Source organism: Mesoplodon mirus (genome assembly GCF_964341445.2).
Source record: "Mesoplodon mirus genome assembly, chromosome: 4".
In the NCBI taxonomy this organism is placed as follows: Eukaryota; Metazoa; Chordata; class Mammalia; order Artiodactyla; family Ziphiidae; genus Mesoplodon; species Mesoplodon mirus.
The window spans coordinates 185,820,451-185,843,840 of record NC_138979.1 but is presented as its reverse complement, the minus strand read 5'-3'; the positions used below and the strand labels follow the sequence as shown (position 1 = coordinate 185,843,840).

At 47.2% G+C, this 23,390-nt stretch overlaps 1 protein-coding gene across 9 annotated transcripts in view; it reads right to left on the bottom strand.

The window, feature by feature from the left end:
* The window catches only part of PPP2R5C (protein phosphatase 2 regulatory subunit B'gamma), a 133,751-nt gene that overhangs the window by 18,778 nt on the left and 91,583 nt on the right, over positions 1-23,390 (bottom strand). For all 9 annotated transcript variants that reach the window (XM_082619738.1, XM_082619740.1, XM_082619741.1 and 6 more), the window contains 6 exons: positions 13,594-13,704; positions 12,552-12,644; positions 12,333-12,463; positions 7,793-7,852; positions 5,888-5,996; positions 4,441-4,494 (listed from right to left, as the gene is read on the bottom strand). In XM_082619738.1, the coding sequence (XP_082475864.1) occupies positions 4,441-4,494; positions 5,888-5,996; positions 7,793-7,852; positions 12,333-12,463; positions 12,552-12,644; positions 13,594-13,704 (558 nt within the window). The remainder of the gene's footprint in view (positions 1-4,440; positions 4,495-5,887; positions 5,997-7,792; positions 7,853-12,332; positions 12,464-12,551; positions 12,645-13,593; positions 13,705-23,390) is intronic.

Genomic DNA, 23,390 nt, shown 5'->3' with positions numbered 1-23,390 from the left:
ACCTAACTGTACAACTGCAACTTGTTACTTAAAGCAGCTGTTTAGCCTTAACACAGAGATTTCTGGACCCATCATCCCGGCCCCCAGCCTCAGGACTGCTGTGAAAATCACTGCAAATGCTCATGCTTTCAGACTGGCTGGTGGTTTCCATTCACCAGTCATTTCTGGCTCCGCAGATCATGCCAATTGTGCTCACAGGCCAGCCTGTGAGTCCTCAGCGCAGTTAGAATCAAGGGGCTTTTCAACAACATTCATTTAGGACAGTTCTGTTTTGATGCTTTTGACCTTCAGGCTCCTGGACAATCTTTTATATTTTTACTCTTTATAAAATTCCAAAATTTACTTTAAAAGTGCTCCTAGTTTTGGAGTCTGACGCAAAAATTTATGACACAACTGTCTTTAAAGAGAGATTATTGGACTTCCCTGGTGGCGCAGTGGTTGAGAGTCTGCCTGCCGATGCAGGGGACACGGGTTCGTGCCCCGGTCCGGGAAGATCCCACATGCCGCGGAGCAGCTGGGCCTGTGAGCCATGGCCGCTGAACCTGCGCGTCCGGAGCCTGTGCTCCGCAACGGGAGAGGCCACAACAGTGAGAGGCCCGCGTACCACACAAAAAAAAACCCAACCAAACCCCCCCCCCCCAAAGAAAAGAATCCGCCTGCCAATGCAGGGGACACAGATTCGAGCCCTAGTCCGGGAAGATCATGCCGCGGAGCAACTAAGCCTGTGTGCCACAGCTACTGAGCCTGTGCGCCACAGCTACTGAGCCTGTGCTCTAGAGCCCGTGAGCCACAACTACTGAGCCCGCGTGCTGCAACTACTGAAGTCCGCGCGCCTAAAGCCTATGCTCTGCAACAAGAGAAGCCGCCACCATGAGAAGCCTGCGCACTGCAACGAAGAGTAGCCCCTACTCGGCGTGACTAGAGAAAGCCCACGAGCAGCAACAAAGACCCAACGCAGCCAAAAAATAAATTAATTAATTAAAAAAAAGAGAGATTATTTTTTAAAATGCATCATTTAATGATTTTCCTACTTTTTGCTCAAAACCATTTAACAGATGTTTGGGTACCTACTATACTCTGTGTATTGGCATCACTTTTAAGAACACAGCAGATGCAAATCACCTCACAAACCCACCATTCCTTGTCATTTGGCAAATGGAATTTTATTAGGACAAATACATTAAGCTGTGAACTATAGGACACGATTTAGCTGTTCAATGTCTCTGGAAAAGGTATTATTTCTGGAATCAGAGGTATATGCTGGGCTCACTTTTCACGCTACTTGGAATGACCTATGACCAATACCCAACGTTTCAGCTACTTCCGAGGGTGCCTGCATTTTGCAGAGTGGGGGTCTGCTCGGGGAATGCTACTCTGAGCCAACAATGGCTGCTTGCTGCTGGGCGCACTTCAGGATTGAGGTTTCCTGGGGAAACCCAACAGGCGGCCTACTCCCGGGGTGGGGGGAGGGGGTGGCTAGGGAAGGCAGGCGAGCCTGGCGTCCCAGGGAGCCCCTCTCCTGTCCTGAAACACCAGGGAAAAAGGCCACAGAGTAAAACTCAATCAGCCTCAAGAGACAGGTGGGTGGAAAAGTGCTCAACGTGCCCAGAAAGCTTTTGGGCACTGTACAAAGTTTACAAATAAAAATATTAGTTACAGATTACAGACAGGAGCAACAAACGTCTTTTAAACGGATCAGACTTTAACAATTCCTGAGCCTGGACACACACAGACTTCGGGGAGCCACAGGTGCTGGACCATGAGACGCACACGCAGGCCGACTGCCCTTCCCAGAACCTTCACGAGAGTGTACACCTTCATGTAATTACCTACATGCTTTCGATGCTGAAGTAAGACAAAATGGGCTTTGTATTGTCATAATACATGAAATTTCAAAGGAAGGAATTTACTGAGGCGAGGGTCTGAACATTTTTAATGTACAGAAAATTCATCTGCTTTCTGTAATCCAGAGTGCAATTATGTTATCTCTGCTGCAGGAGATTAAGAGATGAAGTGGTTCTGGGTGGAAATATTGGGGACTGGGTGTAGGGGGCTTGAGGTAGCTTTGTGCTCGTGCCGAGTCAGAGTTTTCTATCTACCATTTAAGATGGATGGACCGGGCTTCCCTGGTGGCGCAGTGGTTGAGAGTCCGCCTGCCGATGTGGGGGACACGGGTTCGTGCCCCCATCCGGGAGGATCCCACATGCCGCGGAGCGGCTGGGCCTGTGAGCCATGGCCGCTGAGCCTGTGCGTCCGGAGCCTGTGCTCCGCAACGGGAGAGGCCACAACAGTGAGAGACCCGCGTACCGCAAAAAAAAAAAAAAAAAAAAAGGCAATGAATTTAGAGATATTTCTCCAAAGAAGAAACACAAATGGCCAACACACATGTGTAAAGATGCCCAAGGTCACTAGTCACTGGGGAAATGCAAATCAAAAAACACTCACTAGGGGGCTTCCCTGGTGGCGCAGTGGTTGAGAGTCCGCCTGCCGATGCAGGGGATACAGGTTCGTGCCCCGGTCTGGGAGGATCCCACATACCGCGGAGCGGCTGGGCCCGTGAGCCATGGCCGCTGAGCCTGCGCGTCCGGAGCCTGTGCTCCACAACAGGAGGGGCCACAACAGTGGGAGGCCCGTGTACCATAAAATTAAAAAAACAAAAAAACAAAAAAAAACAAAAACAAAAACAAAAACAACACTCACTAGGATGGTTATAATAAAAAAGAATGGAAAATAACAAGTGTTGGCGAGGATGTGGATTAACTGGAACCCTTGTGCACCACTGATGGGAATGCAAAATGGTGCAGCTGCTGTGGAAAATGGTATGGCATTTCCTCAAAAAGCTAACCACAGAATTACCACATGATTCAGCAATCCCACTACTGGGTATATACCCAAAGGGACTGAAAGCAGGTATTTTCACACACGTTCATAGCAGTATTATTCACAACAGCCAAAATGTGGAAACAACTCAAATTTCCATTGACAGATGAATGAATAAACAAAATGTGGTCTAGCCATACAATGGAATACTATTCAGCCACAACAAGGAATGAATTTCTGGCACACGCAACAATATAGGTGAACCTTGAGCAAATTACGCTGCGTGAAATAACGCCAGTCACAGAAGGACAAATCCTGTATGATTCCACTTCCATAAGGTATCTAGAGCCGTCAAATTCACAGACAGAAAGTAGACTCGAGGTTATCAGGGGGAGGGTGCAGGGTAAGTGGGGAGTTACTATTGAACGAAGACAGAGTTTCTGTTTGGGGCAAATGATAAAGTTTTAGAAACAGTGGTGACAGGTGCACGACAGTGTGAATGTAATTAATGCCACTGAACTGTACACTTACAAAAGCAAATTTTGTTTTATAGTATATTTTACCACAATTGAAAAAAATTAATAACCTCATGTATCAAAAACCATTGAATCATACATTTTTTTTTAAGTACAGCAATTTATTAAACAAATACCTTTGATTTTTCTGATTTTTGTCCTGGAACAGGAAGAAATACCAAAAACATTTTAATGCTGAGGACTAAAACTCCAAATTGCAAGGTGCAAGACGGTTGGTGAGAAGTAAACAAAAGTAATTGTATACCATCATATGAAAAGCAGGTCACATATAGAACAAAATTTGTTCCTGTACTATATCTACTAATTTAAATCATGATGCTAATAATTGTCAAATTAGTAGTAAGTATTTTCTAAGGATATATTATGTGTATAGGACTATATTCTAGGCTATATTCTAGTTCCTGATTGGGTTCACAAGAAATATAAAACCTAGGTCTACCATATGAATCATATATTTTAAGTGGGTAAGCTGTATGGCATGTGAATTACGTCTCAATAAAGCTGATAAAAAAGTGTATTCAAATGCTTCAACTGGCACCTGACACACCCAACTTTGTGAATCTTGGCTACAATAGCCTTTTTATTTTTAATAAAGATAAAATGCCAAGAAACTTAGAAATCTAAACACTGACCAGTAGCAATCGAACGTTCATTTATGATCCAATGACCATAAAATAGTGCCACTATAACTTGGAAAGAATTTTCAAGACAGTAAAATCTCTTTAGTACAAGCATGTTGAATCCTTGCTACAATTCCTCTGACTGAAGTCAGTGACCTATGCTGTTAAACCAAGCGACGTGGGAGTATTAAACCGCACGTGATCTAGCAGGATGCCGTTCAGAGTAAAATGCAATGAGGGAGAAGACGGCCATCTTCTTACATGAACAATCACTTCGACAAGGGAACTTGTAGTTAAAATCTCTACAGTTTGAAAACTTGTAACACAGGAATGAAATGTTTGTGTTTACTAGTGTTATAACTTAAGATGAAGAAGCTGTCTTGGTGAAGCAGCCAGACTGCGATACTGACACTTAAGACACACACACTACATCACAAGGCCCTGACCAGAGGGGGTGTACTTACCGGTTCAGTGAGGGTGCTGTCCTTTTCTAAAAACTGCACTACACAGTATGCCAGCTACAGTAAGAGGAGAAAAAGTATTAATATTCCATTTTAACGTGGAAATGCTGTATCGCCGTTAGACATCTTCCTGTGGGGAGACAGGGCCGGATGTGATCAGCGCTGTCCCCTGCCCGCACTGTCCCCCACAGCCCTTCTCCTGGGTGGACACAGGCTCCGTCCAGTGGCCCCGCCGGAGGCTCTGGGAGGGGCTCTGAGGGAGGGACCCCAGGATCAATGTGCAACACAGATCAACTGCAAAAGGAACATCAGAAAGCTAAAATAAACCAGGAAACAGTCTTTTAGACCAACACCGACAAGCCAGGCCAGGTTTGGCGGGAGTTTTCTGGTGCCCTTTTTGGAGACTGTAATGGACAAGTAATCTAACTGCTGGGAAAAAGCAAATTAAAATCTGTTTCCATCTTCAATTCCTAAACTATTAATTTCTAATACAGAACAACTAACATGATAACAAACTGGCTGGATGTAAAGATAATACCAGTTAATAGGAATCAGAGGAGAAAACTCTAAGTAAAAGATTTCCCAGGAAGCCAGTGTCATTAGAATCATCTAAGGATACGCCTTTCTGATGCCATGAGACAAACTCCCCGAGGGAGGTCCCGCAGAATGGGGGTTCCTGGTCCTTGGACCCAGATGTGGGGCCCACCCGCCCTGCACCCACAGTGGCCGGGCGCCTCCCTAGAACCTTCTGCGTTGCAGTCAGTGTAGCTTACATTCTGTCTGTACAGAACTTAGAATAGTAAGAGTGAAGGAAAACGTAGACTTCCTGGGGAAACGCAGCGGACCAACCAGTTAGAAACCACGTATGGATCAGATTTTCAGTATAACCACAAAGTTATAAAAACCCCACAGTTTAAAAAAAAAAAAAACCCTTTTCTTTTTTGAAATATATATATATTTTTTGGCCACGCTGCACAGGATGCAGGATCTTAGCTCCCTGACCAGGGATCGAACCCATGCCCCCTGCAGTGGAAGCATGGAGCCCTAACCACTGGACTGCCAGGAAGTCCCCCAACAACTTTTTCTTAAGCCATCATACTGGACACAGCGGCGTTGTCTTTGAGGTGCTAGGTTTCAGTCCCACCACGGGAAGCCTTCCTGAGAGGTCCTCCTTGACCCCTTCATCGCGTGAGCCACTCCCTTCTCAGTTTACAACCAATTTTGAAATTCTCCTTTCCTGAGGTTTTTCTGATTTTCTCAAAAACAATCTCTCTTTACTCCCTTATCCTTTCACTCATCACCAGAACCCTGACACCCAAGTCAACACTGTGATATAAGAGACAAAACACTCCCAGTTAGAGGCTGGGGCTCAATATCCTGAGTTCACTGATGTCCAAGCAGAGATGGACAAGCTCCTGGGGCCCACCAACACCATGGGAGGAGCCCTTACCTGAGGATGGTAGACGCTCAGAGACTTCACTTTGTGCAAAGGTAATAACACCTTCAATAAGAAAATCTTGTGCTCTTCTTTTAGTGGTAAGGCAAATCCATTAATTATACTGTGAAAACAGAATTTATCCAAAGTTTGAATATTTACAAATTCCAGATTAAAAAACATAATCTTTCTGTTTTTCTTTCGGTTTTTGTTTTCAGCATGAAAACCAGCAAGCAAACTATGTGTGTCGGAAGAAAGGAGGGAGGAGAGTAGCAGAAATTAAAAGATCATTAAATACCTTCAGGGAAGTACAGTCATTTTTATCTTGTAACTATAGGGCAATTTAAAAATTCTGAGTTTACAGGGAGCTACCCAGAAGAGCAGGAGTCTTTGGGGGCAAAACCTCCTTCCTTAGGCAGGGCCATGAAGACCGGGTAGTAGCTCGGGTGGAACGCCAGCACCCTCCTCCGGCCTTCACCATCTTTAGGAATTCACACTTCCCCAGGGAAATCCTGCCTCACTATGCTTGTGCTGGCAGAACAGAGGCTGGGTGTGCAAATTGGCGTTGTTTTGAAATCAACAAGAAAGCTGTTCCCTTCTGCAAGGAAAGGGGGTCCCCTGCTCTTAACCTCCAAGCTGAAGCTTTTGTTTGTGACATCAAGTACTTTATCTATTTGGCTTTATAACGAGGTTAAGTTCCTGCGAGCTGCAGAAGCAGTTCAAACCATTTCTAAATTGGTCCCTCCTTCATGAGCCTGGGGCACATGGGAGCTGCAGGCAGGGTAAGCCTGAAGTGGCCTCCAGGATGGTGTGTGCGTTCAAATGAGGGGACAGGAGAGGACCTCTGAGGCCCTTGCATGCGGTGTGGCAGGCCCTCTGGACACTTTACTCAGTTCACCCCAGCCTTGCAACAACCTCAGACGTGAATATGAGTGTCTTTCCATTTTATAGATATGGAAACGGGAGGCGAGAGTGGTTAAGTAAGGCCGGACAGCTAGTAAGGGCACCCACTCAGGCACTCACTACACTCTGCTGGGAGAGAGAAACCCGGGAATGTGTCAGTGTAGAGTTCTCCACGAGGACCGTCATTTGTTTTACATTATATCTGAAACAGCGAGGAGAGTTGTTTTCAGAAGGGCTGGACCATAGATCTACCAGATGACAACAGTGTTCCTTTGAAAAGCTTACTGTGTTCAGATAGTTCTGGGAATCATGAGATGAACCACGAGTACAGTTTCTTCCCTGCAGGACTCCTCAAAACCTTTAGCTGCTAACATACACTGAATCCCCAAGTAAGGTGCTGGGGAAAAAGCACTTCCAAGCTTATTCAGCCGTGGGACCCTGAGGAACTCTGTTTGGGAGTCAGTGAGTTAGGAGGTCTGACAGAAAACCTATAGGTCATTGATTAAAAAAATAAAATAAATAAAGATAGCAAGCAAGAACTCTACCTGGATTAAGACGACGAAATTCTGATATGTTAATTATTTTATAAGTATACATATGAAAGATTTATAAAATCAAAGCAACACATTACCATTTACTCAATACCCCAAATGTACAATAAACGACCTATTCTTCTTCTAAGTGTCAAATATAAACCTTCTTAATGTAACTATTTTTAACACTGCTCCTGAGGAAATAATTGAAATTGTGTTCCCATAGTAATGCTCCTGAGGTACATGAAACAGAATCTACGTATGCAACCATAGGGATGGGAGAGGTTTGTCATTTAGTGTGATTTAGTTCTGATCCAAGAGCTCACCAGCCCCGGCCATTAAGTGAGGTTTCTTTACGTCCTTTTAGAGAACAGTTTAAATTGCCTTGCCTTGGGGAGGGGGCTGTGGAATGCAATGAACTGGATCATTTTGGCATAAATTCCATCTAAGGCCTTTCGCTACCAATAACAAAGAGACAACTTACCTTCCCAGTATTTCCAGTAATTCTGCTATGCCATTGTGATGCTCTGTTTCATAAATAAATCTAGAAAAAGCAATTTGTCATTTAGAATTAGACACTGAAATAATGTCTGGAAAAGAATAAAATCCTCGGAATAAGAAAACAATGCTTTTAGGAAGAAAACCACGTAGCCAGGCAACAATAAGCAAATCTATTTGTGAAAACCGTTCCGGGGGCACTGCTAAGTGTTACCAGAGAGACTCCTCAAAGCCTGGACATGCAGACACTTGGAGGGCAGAGAGCATGGGCTTGCTCAAATTTCTCCCTCATGTTTCATTTTGAAAGTTTCAAACATAAAGTGAAGAGATGTTTACAGTGAGCACCTGTATTTCAACCACCAGATTTGACAGCGAACGACTTGCTGTTTGCTTTATCACACATACATCTCTCTATCCATCCCTTAATCCATTTTATTTTTTGCTGCATTTCAACCTAAGTTGACGTCTTACTCAATTTTAAAGCCTCCAATATTTAGCACAGTCTCTGCAAAGGGTACAAGTTACTTCCTCACCACTGGGGTCGTCTCCCCTACGTCCTCACTGACACCTCACACTTTCCCTATGCTGCTTCAAGTGCCGTCTTCTGAAACCTCCATCTGAGTAGCCTGACTCACCTGCCCCAAGAAACCACTCCCTCGGGGCCCCCGTGCACGCTCCCTGGGGCTCCCAGCAGTTCCTGCACCCTGTGTCAGCCTGAGGATGGGGACGAGGACTTATCGTTACTGCATCCCTGGTGCTAGGGCCGAGCCTGGCATCTGACCGGTGCTTGAAACACAACTGCTGAATAAACTGGGCCCAGGGAGAGGGAACAGGGACAAGAAACAGGAAAGCATCTTCTCTCTCCAAGGATTCCTCAGAAACAACCTGCTCCTGCCCCACAGCCTGGCTCACCTGGAGTCAGGCTAAACCAACACACACAGCGAATTCTGCCTGAAGCGAGAGGTGTCGGGTCTGAAAAAGGTTCCTGCCTATCAGACAAAAACTACTAGTTTAGAGCCAGCCCTAGGCCAAAAATAAGTGTTTGTGATGATGAAAAATCTTCATTGTCCCTGTTTGAAACAAACGGAAGAGTGACCTTAAGGTCCAGAACAGGTCAAACGCCCACAAAGTGTGACTTCCTCCTGAGGAGGGGGTCTAACGTCTCTAGGTTTTTGACAGATCTTTCAAAGGGGGGGCGTGGAGCGGGGAGAGAGCCTGTTTGGCTAGAACAAAGGGGGGCGACGGGCGGGCAAGGCAGGCACACGGAGGCTCGGACACCAGCTTAGACAGATCGGAGTTGAGACCACAGGGACCGGGGTCAGAACCACTGAGCAGCAAAACACAGTGACAAGGAAACTAATGTGGCCACAGCACGGAGCCGAGGCAGGAAAGGGCCCGTGATGGACCTCGGCAGCCCGGCTGGTCAGATCAAGGGAAGCAGGGGGACAGGCTGCGCTGTGTGTGGGGCACCCGTGTCGGCCTCAGACACGTCGGCCCCGCCACTGCCCCTGCCCTGAGATGGAAAGCCGGCCTCATGGGAGCCCCAGCCTCCCTGGGCGTCTACACGGGGAGGCGCTTTAGTTTGTGAAACTCCACCTGAGGCTCCCTTCACATCACCTGTTTTATTTGAAATACTTAAAACAGTTTAGATGTACAAAGTAATAGTGCGACCACCCAACTTCAGTCCCTCTCCCTCTTGTTTACACCTGGAGGGCTGTGCGGGCAGCAGGTGGGCGAGGCTCCTGAAGCCTGGGCGCTCGGCTCCGGCTTCTGGCATGTGGAGGTGGCCGAGCCCCTGGGCACCACTTGTGATCTGTCTCCAGCGGCACTAACGTTTAAATAAGCCTTTAGCCAAAAGCCACTTTGTTTTCCTAGATCAACACTGCTGTATTCTCATCGGTAAATTCTTCATTCCTGACTATTTTGTAGGTTTGGAGTAGGTACAGGAAAGAGTGTGTAAGTGTAGTTCCCCTTCTTTCTTTTCCAGAGGGAAACAAGAAAGTGGGCTGCAAAACAGGAAGGAAGCCCTAAGGGCCCATGCAGAGCAGGCTACAGTGTTCCTCCCTCTTTCAGCAGAAAGGAACTAGGACTCTCCCAAAACTGCGCTGGAACCTGCCTGTGAAGGACAGTCTCCAGAACGGACGCCATCTATTCCTCTCCCTCCTGGAGGACGTGTTCTGTGCCTCACACGCAGAGGTGGAAGTCACTCCCCCTTGAAGCTGGGCTGTCCTCAATTCCCTGCGAGGCTCTGATCGATACAAAGGGACGAGGCTGGTCCGCACCAGGCCCCGGCCAAGCCCTGGGGAGCACTGGCAGCCACTGCAGAACTGTGCCCCAGGGTTGCCCGTTCACATTCGCAGAGCCTCGGGCAGGTCACAGAATGAGAGGAATGGCAAACAGCTGAGTTAAGCCCCCAAGCCACGGGGGCTTGTTCGACAGCAGAGAGAACTGAAGCCCGGGTTCCACCTGCGACCCGACCTTCAGGCTCCGCTGTTTGCCAAGCGGGCACGATCCCTCTCCCAGAGCTGCGCTGAACTCACCTGTGAAGGTGCCGACTAGGGTGAGAACCCACAGAAGTAAGGAGGAGCCTCACACTAACACTTTCAGGAAGGTCAACCAAACACGCCTGAAATACTGTCTAACCGGCCGTAGCTGCACCACGGGGGACGCAGAGGAGTGGAATATCGCTCTCGAGATCAGCTGCAGTTTTTCTCACGTGGAATGAGGAGGGGGCGGTGCTGACGGTGGAGAGCTCGGCCGGCTGTGGGATCCACAGGACCTGCTTCCTCCTGAGCGGACGCATCGAGCACGGTGTTTACAGAAAAGACTCCTGAACACAAAACCAGGACACCACACACTCCAGCGCTGTGTGCAGCTGGGCTGCACTCTGTAACGTCTGAACAACAGCCTCGTTAGGGAGTTCGGTTACTAAGTCAAGGTTCCTTAAGGGATGAGGCCTTCTCTACTTCCTTCACGCAGGCACTGACTGGTGATTGTGCACAGAACCTACGTGAGCAGGGAAGAAACCTTCAGGCAGAGCTTCCATTTTAGCCTAAAAGACTGGAACTGAAATCCTACCTGTCCGCTGTTGGTTAAATAGTGTATGCTACATTTTGATAGATAAGTACGTCGGCCAAGGAACAGTCTTGTTAAAAAGGAAACACGACACCAAGAAATACAAAATAGGAATATGACATTTAGGAAACACGATGCCACCACCTAAGCCGGTGTGTCCAGCCTGGGCTCTGTCATATAAACGGGCTGTGGGGAGCTTGGAGGGAGTTTGAAGGGAAGTTACGTGCAAGCTGGAGGTTCCGACACCCAAAGGCTACATCACGTGTGAAGATGAGGGCGCTGGACCTTGCGACCGCAGGCAGGCAGGGCGAGGGACATCAGGGACTGGCCGCCCATCACCGCCAGGACTCATCACTGCCTGCGGCATCCTGGAGTGAGGGGCATGTGGGGTAAGCTGTCCCCTACAAACTCATGGAGTCGACTGCTCGTGCAGTGAGCGTTCCAGGGACAGAGAAGAAACCACGCTAACGGTTTCATCCATCAACGTTCACCTGGAGCCCCCAGGAGCCAGGCAGGAAGCTGGGGCTGGGGCTGTGAGATAAGCGCTGGCTCGATGCCTGCCCTCCCAGGAGGCTGGACCGTCCGCCAAGCTGGAGGCCTCCCTGGTGCAGCAGGAATGTCTCCGGAAGCCTGGGAGGGTGAGGAGAAGGGCTGGTGGAAGGGGACGTGAGCACGTTCCAGGAGGATCAAGCGAGGCTGCGAGGCCCTGGTGTGGAAGGCGCCCGGAGCCTGGGGCGCACCCGAGGGCTCGCCCAGGACCTACACCCGCGCGTCCAAGGAGCGTGTCGGCATGGGAGTCGGCGGATGGAGGGGTGCGACTCAGAGGGGTGGCGACAGGGAGGCCGTGTGAGGGGTCACGGGGTCAGGCTGAACACCGAGCTGGACTGTCAGAACTTTCCTCCAGGAGCCCTGCGGCGGGGCCCTCCCCACTAAAACAGAGCCAGGCCTCTGTGGTCCTGCAGGCCTGGGGAGGCTGCGACCGCTGAACACTGCGCTGCCTCAGCCACTGCTTCCAGCAGTGCATGGCGGAAGTCTCCAAAGATTCCCTACTTCACTCCTCACTCCTTCCTTCTTTCACTGAGACTCAGCGGGGAGAAACGAGCACCACACAGGTGCGAGGAAACCGCGGGCTCTGGATGGAGCGATTCATCCACATCCAGAAGGAACCACCTTCAGGGTGACCGGGCCTGCCGGTAAAAGCCGGAACAAACACCGGGTGTGAGCTGGGGGGCGGGCGGAAGGAGGGAAGCAGGCACAGAGGGAAGGGGGCCCTGCCCAACGCAGAGGCGGAGGTGTAGACGGGGCCCACCTGCCCACGACAAGCCAGCTGCTCAGAAACAGCCACTCCTGCTCCTCAGCCGCTTTGCTAAAGGAAACGATGAGGTGGGGCATCGAGTGTGAACAGGAGCGTCAGCATGCAAAAGGGAAATGTCACCCACACACTGACTTACCTATAAAATATATTATTTATCTGTTTTCTGATGTAAGCTCTTAAGCCTAAGAATTTTCCATAGATTCGGTGAAGGGTAGTTTTAAGAAAATCTCTCTCGCGAGGATCTTCACTGTCAAAGAGCTCTAAAAGCTTCAAGAAGAAAAAGACACTCAGTGATGCGGTATTCTCTCTAACGGTAGATTACAGCATTTGTAGTTTCAGCTAGCTTGTACCTTACCTGCAATACAAACTTCTGATCAATATATTTCTTCGCTATATTAGGTTGGAAATCTGGAGACTCTAAAAATCTTAAGAAAAACTCATAAACAAGCTAGGAGGAAAAAAAAACCACAATGAGTCAAATAACACGGTATTTTATTAAATGGAGATTAAAAATACACCATGAGTTGAATCTTTGTCTGTAAATATCAGCCTTAAAAAAAGGGCACATATCTAAAGGATTTATGTCAAATCACATGGCTTAATTATAACTGATGATGGTAACTGTTTTATTTATTAGCTAAGAACCGCAGACTATATCCTTAAATGGCATTTAAACAAATGATTTCAATGGCTGTTGTCACCAATGCTCAGAGACCACAGTGCACAGCAGCCATAAGCTGGGCTGTGACCAAATTCCAGGTGGGATTTGCAGCCTGTCACCTCCAAGTGTCCCAGCAGAAAGTCAAGTGGACAGGAAGCTGAGAGTGTTAGGTGAGCAGGTCACAGACACAGTCACCCGGGGCCGAGACATTCCTCCCCCTTCACGAATGGTTACACATCTGTTCCCCATTGAGCTCCTTCCCAGGTTTTTCACCTCCCAGTCTCCCCTCCTTCAGCCGACCCAGACCTCCCGATCTAGCTCGGGGGGGCATGCGCCCTGCCCAATCAACCTTTCTCCTTAAAAACGTGTTAGAAAAAAGGCATCAGTCAAGCAGATGGGCCTCGGGGTGCACAGCAGGCACACAAACTGAGAAATGTTTGCATAAGACCTCCGACCTCAATTCCACGGTCACTTTCACTGAAAATATACTGATAATTCTGTATCTTTGTAGTTTCTGCCGAGTGTCCAAACAAACAAAAAGCCATTAAATGTTCTCTCTTTTGCTAAAATACTTCTCTCACATGTACAGGTTTGCAGGGTCTATGACACCGAAGTGCAGAGGCCCATCTGCGACCAGCTGGAGAGGCCCAGGCCCAGGGCTCCTGCTTCGGAGAACCCCCCGACCCCACGCTGACCCCCGCCCTTCTGGGTCTGGTGCACCCCCAGAGTCCAGTACCTGCAGGTGAGGCCAGGCTGCTTCTAACGTTGGCTCGTCTTCCTCTGGGTCAAATTCTGCTCCCGTAGGGTTGGAGGAAGGTGGTAATGTTCGAAACATGTTAACTGCAAACTAAAATCCACATATCCTATAATTATAACCAGGACATTAAACATATTTACAGAGAACATTTAAAACAATCTTAAGGAATTCTAATGATAACTGCTTCCAGTTATCTGGCTCGTCCTTATTCTCCAAATTCAGAAGTGGTGTGGGTCCTGAGAGCCTGGGTCAGAGCCACAGCTAGACCCACGGCCGTAGATAGCCAGCCACCAAGGTTCCTGCCTGACCTTTCAGATAACCAGTGCCAACAGATGCTGATGGGCAGGGATGACACCTAAGGCCTTTGTTCTATCCAGTAAGTGCAGAGCAAGGAGAAAGTTCAAAGCGCTAGTAAGAAAAGGGTGAGATTACGAAAGAAACAGCAGAGAACTGAAAACGCTGAGAAAATGGCAGAGGCCGCTTCACACCGGAGGTCGTGCACAGCTTCCCTGCCAAAGAAGTCCTCTGCAGTGACAGTGATGAGAGCGGCAACAGTCAAGACAGAGTAATTTCCAGGTGGGTGGCTAGAGGATCGTTTCCAGAGAAAGGGCCACAATGTTAGCAAGGACAGGAGTCGGCATGTCGCGGGACAGCCTGGTCCGTGTGCCCAGGGACTGGACGGGACACACAAAGAGGAGATTCCTCTGGAGTCTGGACGATTCCCTTGCATGCCTCATGGCCCTTTTCTCTGCTCTCCACCCTGTACTGTCCCTCACCACCCTCCCCCACCCCAGGCTCCAAGCAATCTCCATCATAAAAATCAGCGTGTTTTATTTACAACAGATGTTTTCTACATAAAATCCACAATTCTTTGGAGCACAGGTACATTTTCCTGCCTGCATGGTTAATATGAATAAAGCACAACATATATTGACAGGTTCCTGATATAGTTTTTCACCATCACCAATTTATAACCTATGTTTCTTTTGGAGTCAGTTTAAAAATGTTACCTCACCGAATCTTTGAACACGCCATATGCCGGTTACAGAGCTCGACTCTAGTGATCAAAAAAAGCCCTCCGTCCTTCCAAGCCCAGAAGCACAGAATCAAAACACCCGACCTACAAGACAGAATCCGACTCCACTACAACAGCGAGGGTCTCTACGGAGAGTTCAGAGCAAACCTGGCTGTTCAGATAACAGTCTTGTAAAGACCAAGCTAAAACTCCATGGCACCCGTTTTGTTTTATCCTGTCTTCCTGCAACACCATTTTCCATGAAGTAAAACACACACTCCCCAAGTCCTGGGCCCTAGAAGCTCCAAGCATCCAATGTTTGCTGTCTGCGCTGTGTGAGAGGAGCAGACGCAGACAGTCCAGGAACGGGAGCAACAAAGAATGGCTGGAACAAGTAACTAAAAGCCAGAAACAGGGAATGAAAGACATCTTTTAATAGAAATATGAGTAATGCTCCTCTGACGTAAGTAAAAAGAAGAGGAGGTCTGGAACCGGTGAATGGGGTGTGTGCACAGGGCCCTGCAAGAGGCCTCCCAAACCATAGTGACTGGCGAACACAGGCTGGGACAGGTGTTGTCAGGTAGAAGGGGCGCGTCCTCCATCGCTGGTCCCCAGGCCCCCGGATCCCAAAGCCCACAGAACAGAAGAAGGGGACACTAGGAGCCCGGCCACCGTCTCCTCTGGGCCTGCGGGGTGGGGATGGGGGCAGCAGAACCAGCCCTGTCACCCCCGGCCGTGGAGTGCGGAGACGACAGGGTCAGAAAGGAGCCCAAGGCCTCTGTGGGGCGTGGCACTCCTGGGGGGGGGCTTCCCAATCCTCTCCCTCAAAGCCAGTGATCGGGGGCTCCAAGAGTCGCCCAGAGACCAGGGTGGGGACTGTGGATCCAGGCTGCGTCCCCGGGGGGCAGAGGTGTCTGTGGGCACCGCCGCACTGCCTCTCTGGGAGACTTGCCCGAGTGCCCGTGATATCGTGGCACAGGGCACCTAGAGGGGAGCACACACACGGGCCACCCCAGAGGCTGCACGTGAGGGTCGTGGGGGTCAGGGGGGAGAGAGCAGCAGTCAGCTCGCCCGGGCAGGGGCTGGAGGCTGGGGCACAAGGGGGGATGGCTGCCCCTCAGGGAGGGTCTTTTGGGAAGCCCAACGCCCTCCAGAGCACAGATGCCCCCTGGGAGGGGCTGCCACCCGGGCAGAGGCCAGGCTGCTGCAGGACATCAGGCACAGGCACTGCAGCCCTCGGCCCCTCCTCTCCCGCTTCAGGTCCCTCACCGGCCAGGCTGCCCAAGGGGAAGGTGGGGACAGATGAGGTTCTGAGTCTGGGACTGAAGCGATAAACTAGGTGCGACAGCTGGAACCAGAGGAGCAGGGAAGGGAGATATAACAGATTGTGACTAAAGGCGATGGCTGAAAAAAATAAAACGTACCCGTGTGATGGCTCAGAGTACCCATTATTCAATCAGACAGCAATCTGAGTGTCACCGTGATGGCGTTTAGTAATTGTGGTCACATCTAGATCAGCTGACTTTAAGTAAAGGAGAACGTGGGTGGGCCTCAACCCATCAGGTGAAAAGCCTTCTAAGAGCAAAACTGGTTTCCCTGAGGAAGTAATTCCACTGTGGATGGCAGCGCCTGAGCCTGCCTCACGGAGTTCAGATTTGCCCCGTCTGACTCCATGAGGCATAAGACAGTTCCTCAAAAATCCACCCACCCACCCACCCACCCATCCATCCATCCATCCCTCTTTCTGTCTCTGTCTGTCTGTCTCCATCCGACTGGTTCTGTGTCTCTGGAAGGACTCTGACTGATCCAGTCAGCTGAGATTCCTGAGTAACCTGCTGTAGTAAAGCTAATGATTCCAGCCTAAAGCTGAAGTCCCACTGCACAGTGTTCAGTTCAGCCCGTCTGCAACACCTAAACATTCACCGAATCCCAGGTGCTGAGTCAGGGGCCTGCAAGGGGCCAAAGACCAACTTGCTTGGAATGCAAAAGTCCCCTTTTCATGTCCTGGGAGGATGACCATCCTCGAACCAGGAAGTTTTATTACTGGCCAACTCTAATGGATAAAAAGTTCTATCTTTCACACAACAAAAACCTCACACTGTAATTTCTACCCTCTTTTCCTACCACATTGATTTAATGCTCACCTCTAGAAAAGGCTAAAGATACTAAAAACTAGTATGTAGATTAAAGAGCAGAAGGCAAAAAGCAGGCCACCTGGAGCTGGCCATGGGTTTCTAACCCGCCAACATTTCTTAGCACAGCAGCTTCAGGGGTCAAGTTAGTTGAGTGCCGTGGCGTTGACATCTGCATGCTGTCTACATGCGGTGGAGTTTAGTCTGAGAGCCACAGAAGGCGATCGTTGTCAGCATCACGCCATAGAAACCAGAGGGAATCTGTTTCTACTGTAGCTCTAGAAGTCTTAGATCTGATGCAGATCACGCAGATCCATCACAACCTCTCAGATGAGACACACTGATTTGGAGTGCACCGTGATCCCTGGACACAGAGCTAGAATCAGCTCTTGCACAGAGAGGCAGCATGGCCTCAGGGGACAGCCTCACCAGGCCCTCTTCTCACTCAGACCAGGACCCGAGACTGAGAAGCCTGCTCAAGCTTTGGTTTCCTCACCTGTTGAAAGAGGGAAATCCTTTCTTTGCACTGGGCACGTGTGAAACAGACACATCACCATGCGTGCAGGTGTGCACATATGTGACTCACACAGCCCCCGAGTGTGGCATGGACTGACCATGGTAGTAGGAAGCACCTGCTTTTACAGCTGTCTTGACATTTCTACTTTCAGTATTTAAATGATCCTGCAGATGTTCTTCTCCCAGTTGCTAAATTTATTGAATAAATGCAAACCAAAATGGCTCAAGAAGCGTTTATGCAAAATTCTCACAATTCAATAACACGCAGCCTTTCTATACCTGTAATATTCATCACCAGTGGGTGAAGTAATAAAATATTCATGCTGTGACACAACTGCAGTACAGCGGAACATATAAAGGTTTAAGACAGGAAGGGATACGCTCCAAAAAGAAACGCTGATAATCTAATTTCAGAGACAACAAGGAAAGAAAGGTTGATTATTCAGTTCTCTGTTTAAAACCACAAAGGTTTTTTTTTCTCTTTATTTTTTTGGGGGGGGTGGCGGGTGGGGCTGCGTTGGGTCTTCGTTGCTGCGCGCGGGCTCTCTCTAGTTGCGGCGAGCGAGGTCTCCTCTTCATTGCAGTGCGCCGGCTTCTCACTGTGGTGGCTCCTCTTGTTGCAGAACATGGGCTCTAGGTGCGCAGGCTTCAGTATTTGCAGCATGAGGGTTCAGTAGTTGCGGCTCGTGGGCTCTAGAGCGCAGGTTCAGTAGTTGTGGCGCACGGGCTTAGCTGCTCCACGGCATGTGGGATCTTCCCGGACCAGGGATCGAACCTGTGCCCCCTGCACTGGCAGGCAGATTCTTAACCACTGCACCACCAGGGATGCCCCAAGGGTTTTCTACTATGCTATTGATTTTGTTTTATTCATGTGGTAGGATTTATAAAGGTGAGTCCACCAAAGGCCAAATTACAACTCTGTATCCTGTAACAGGAATGCCAGGTTCTGAGGGTCATATTGCTAAGAGATACATTTCGGAGGTGGGGAGGTAGGGAGCCCTTCCACATTATTATTATTATTTTTTTTTTTTTTTTTTTTTTTTCCGGTACGCGGGCCTCTCACCGCTGTGGCCTCTCCCGTTGCGGAGCACAGGCTCCGGACGCGCAGGTGCAGCGGCCACGGCTCACGGGCCCAGCCGCTCCACGGCATGTGGGATCTTCCCGGACCGGGGCACGAACCCGCGTCTCCTGCATCGGCAGGCAGACTCCCAACCACTGCGCCACCAGGGAAGCCCCTCCACATTATATTTTAAATAGAAAGCTGTCATTTGGTTGCAAATGATATAACTGGAAAAACCAACAGAGACAACAGTCAGACCATCACAGCTGGGCCACCCTTACAGAAACCCAAAACCCAAACCTAACAGCAACATCTTCTCCACCAACAACAGGCAACGAGGAAACACAACTGACAGGAGGACCCCAGGTACTAGGCCACAAAAATGACCAAGGGCCTAGGGACTCACAACCCAGTTACAAGGCTTCAATGAGAGCATGAAGACCCTAAGAAAGGCGCCGAAGGACACCCGGACGAGGACCCTTCCCTTCTCCAGCGTGAGATGACACTGTATCACCAAGATGTAACTTCTCCACAAAGCACTTTCTACTTTAAAAGCAATCTTACATGTCACTCTAGCTCGTTTTTTAGGTGGATGGTAAACATCCTAGTAGCAATCTTCAAGGGAAGAACTGTCCCTTTCCTCACTTGTAGAATTAGTTCAGTCGGGTTTCACAGCAGAATTCAGGTATCCTCCTGGGGAAGGTTCGCTGGACGATTCATTCACTGCTGACCCCCCGTCACCCGCCGCAGCGCCCGGCAACTGGTAGACCCTCAAAGACCCGCTGAGAGCAAGTGGATCCCTTGGGAAAAGCACCTATCAGTCACCTTATGAACGGCAACACCAAGGAATCACCTGAAAACTGCCCGATTCAACCTTAGCTCTCAGCTGCAGTGTAATTTCGTCAGGGGAGCCTCCCCCGACCCCAGGCCCAATTGGGTCCCTGATTTCAAGCTCTTCTATCATCCTGCCCCTTTGCTTTGTGATCTTTGTCTCAAATATAACCGGATGGTCGGGTAATTCTTGGCCTAATGTCTTCCCTCCTGGCACCACCTCCCAAGGCCCACGGCACCGCCTGGCACAGAGCAAGCACTCGCACGAGGGGTGAGTGAAGCTGGGTCTCCTCCTCCACTAATCCACATTGCCACTTTCTCTAAGGCAAGAGCTTCTTTCAAAGAATGCAGCGTTACCTCCAAATAGATGCCCGAAGAAAAGAACTACAAGCTAAACTCTTACTTTGAGCAGCTTGCTATTTTTACAATCACTAAAATATGCTCTCAATCAAAGTTAAAGATATAGAAATAAATACCTACAAATCTTTGTAGAATTCTTAATAAAGGAAATTTACCCTCAAGTTTTCAAACAGTGGACTTTTAAATTTTATGACCATTTCACAACTAAGTGTATAATAGCATCTTCTGCAAATGAAAATATGCTAGTCATTTATAATTATGCATAGGAGTTTATTCTTTTATTTTTGAGTTTAAGAATAGAAAATTTACCTATAAAAGATAGCCACTCATCTGTAATACTTATAATTCAATTGGTGTTATTTAAACACAACATTGGAGCTGGAAATTTTTCTTAAGTTGTTTACGCTGGTCCGAAGGTGAGTTTTACATAAGGCTTCTGAATGATGTATTCCCTGATATCTTGTTATGAAAAACCTCAATGCAAAACAGTTGAATTTTATAGTGACTAACGATATAGCCACCAACTGGATTTTACCATCACTGTTCTTCCCTGGTGGTCCAGTGGTTAAGACTCTGTGCTCCCAATGCAGGGAGCCCGGGTTAGATCCCTGGTCAGGGAATTAGATCCTGCATGCCGCAACTAAAAGATACCACATGCTGCGACTAAGACCTGGCACAGCCAAATAAATAAATAAATATAAAAAATAAAATAAAATTTAAAAAACAAAACAAAAAACTATACATTCTGCATTCTACATGATAGAAATGAACTGAAAAGGGAAGGGAAGCTTCAGAGCTAAAGTACTTATTTCCTAGTCATATATGTAGACCCAACTGTTTTCTTGCTGTGTGCCCCCCCCCACTGACTAGATGCATACAGTTACAAAATTATAAATTATGCAAATAACCTTCAGTTAGTATGTTTTCTAGAATCGTTGTTGGATCACCTGTGTGGATGGAATTAAGTACTGATTGAGTATCTATTATAAATGAAGCAGAGACTTACACTTCTGGACAAGACAGAGTAACAGGAATGGGATTTGCCCTACTTCCTGAAACAACCAAAAAACCCAAGGAAAAACACACGGAATTCTGGTTTGCAAGACATGGATTTCAGACAGTGCAAGACAGAGAGAGATTTCTGAGAGATGGGAAACAAATGCCCCGCTTTCTCCTTTGATAGAATTTCCAGGTTGCAGCACAGGGAGGAAGAACCCAGGTGAAGTCCAGCAGACACAGGTGGTTAGAATCTGCAAGGCAAAGTCCCAGAGAGAAGAGAGCTGCACAGAGAGAACTCCAGAGATCGCAGAGGTCCTCCTGAACTACTCAGGAAGTGGACTGATTGGCCCATCGGGGTGAGAAAACTACTGGAGGCTACAAAAAGAACCACCTGAAAAGACCAGAGAGACCCAGTATTCACCCAGGGCCAGAGCAGTTCCTGTTCCCATCAACCAGACTGGAAAAATCCATTAATTCACAGAGGACTGGGCTCATAATCAGAAGGGTCTTGTCTCAGTCATGGGGGATAATTAGCCATAGGGTGATTATGACTATAGTCCTTCCTAACACATCTTAAAAGCAAGAACCAAAAGGATCAAACTGTTTGCAAGTAACTGCATCCCAAATAAATCTCCAGATATTAATAGAAATATATAAGTATGCAGTACTCATCAAGGCAAAATCCACATGGTCAGACATCCAATAAAAACTGACCAGACACACAAAGCAGCATGAAAAATATCATTTATAACAAGAAGGAAAACCAATCAACTGAACTGACCTGGAATTGACACAATGGTAGAATTAACAGATAAGGCTAAAAATAGTATTCTATGTGTTCAAAAAGTTAGGTGGAGACATGAAGATATTGAAAAGACATAAACTACATGAGATGGAGACTACAATGTGAGATGAAAAATTTACGGAGGGAAATTAACAAAAGCTGAGACATTGCAGAAGAGGTTACTGAACTTGAAGACAGCAAAGGGAATCACCAAATGAAACACACAAAGAAAAAAAAGACTTTAGAAAAAAAGAGCATAAGTCAGCTGTGGAACAACTCTATGAGGCCTAACACACATTTCAGTGGAGCCTCTAAAAGATAAGGTGTGGGAGACAGAAAAAAATATTTGAAGAGATAAGGGCCAAATACTTTCCTAAATTTCCTAAAAACTATAAACGAACTCCACAGACAAGAAAAAGAAGGAAACTACACCAAGGCACATCATAATCAAGTTGCTTGCTTAAAAAGAACAACAGAAAAAATCTTAAAAAGTAGCCAGAGGAGAAAAAGATACATTATGTCCAGAGGAACAGAGATAGGAATGGCAGCAGATTTCTTGTCAGAAACAATGCAAGCGAGAAGACAGTGGAGCAAAATTTTTAAAGGATTAAACTTTGACCTGTTGTTCTATAACCACCAGAGGTGTTGTGGGTTCAGCTCCAGACCACTGCAATAAAATGAATGTCAGAAAAAAGTTAGTCACACAAAGTTTTTGATTTCCCAGTGCTTATAAAAGTTATATTTAAACTATACTGTAGTCTATTAAGTGTGAAGTAGCATTATGTCCAAAAAAAAAAGTGCATACCCTAGTTAAAAAAATACTTTATTGCTAAAAAATGCTAACCATTATCTGAGCCTTCAGAGAGTCAATCTTTTTGCTGTTGGAGGGTTTGAAATATTTTGAGAATTACCAAAATGTGACGCAGAGACAGGAAATGAGCAAATGATTCTGGAAAAACAGTGCCAATAGACTGGCTTGATGCAGGGTTGTCACAAACCTTCAATTTGTGAAAAACACAGTATGTGCGAAGTGCAATAAAGTGAAGCATAATAAAATCAGGTATGCCTGCATATCTTTCAAAGTCAAAGGCAATCCATCGACAGATGAATGGATAAAGATGAGCACATATATACAATGGAATATTACTCAGGAATAAAAAGAAATGAAATTGAGTTATTTGTAGTGAGGTGGATGGACCTAGAGTCTGTTACACAGAGTGAACTAAGTCATAAAGAGAAAAACAAACACTGTATGCTAATGCATATATATGGAAACTAAAAAAAAAAAAAAAAAAGTGGTACTGATGAACCTAGTTGCAGGGCAGGAATAAAGAGGTAGACATAGAGAATGGACTTGAGGACATGGGGTGGGAGGGGGAAGCTGGGATGAAGTGAGAGTAGCATTGACATATATACACTACCGAATGTAAAATAGTTGGCTGGTGGGAAGTAGCCGCATAGCAAAGGGAGATTGGCTCCGTGCTTTGCAATGACCTAGAGGGGTGGGATAGGGAGGATGGGAAGGAGGCTCAAGAGGGAGGGGATATGGGGACATGTGTATGCATTTGGCTGATTCCCTCTGTTGTGCAACAGAAACTCACATGGTACTGTGAAGTAATTATACTCCAATAAAGATCTGTTAAAAAAAATCAAAGGCAAAAGAAAGACTTTTTCAGATGAACAAATGCTAAAAGAATTAATCACCGGTAGATCTGTGCTACAAGAGAAGTTAAAGAAAGTCCTTCAAGCAGAAGGAAACTGATATCAGATGGATACCAGAATGAAGAACACTGAAAATGATAACTATCTGGTTAAGTATAAAAGAGTTAAAAAAATTATTTAAATCTCTTTAAAATAGAGCTGTTTTCTAAAAATAATATATGGTGGGGTTTATAACATACGAAGAAGTAAAATGACAATAGCAGGAAGACTCGTGGAGAAGAAATAGAAGTACACTGCTGTAAACTGATATTTACATGGTGTATTGTCACTTGAAGGCTGACTGTGACAAGTTAAAGATGCATTCTAGAAAAGCTAAATAATTGAGATCAAACAATAAAGAGTGATAGTTAAAAAGCC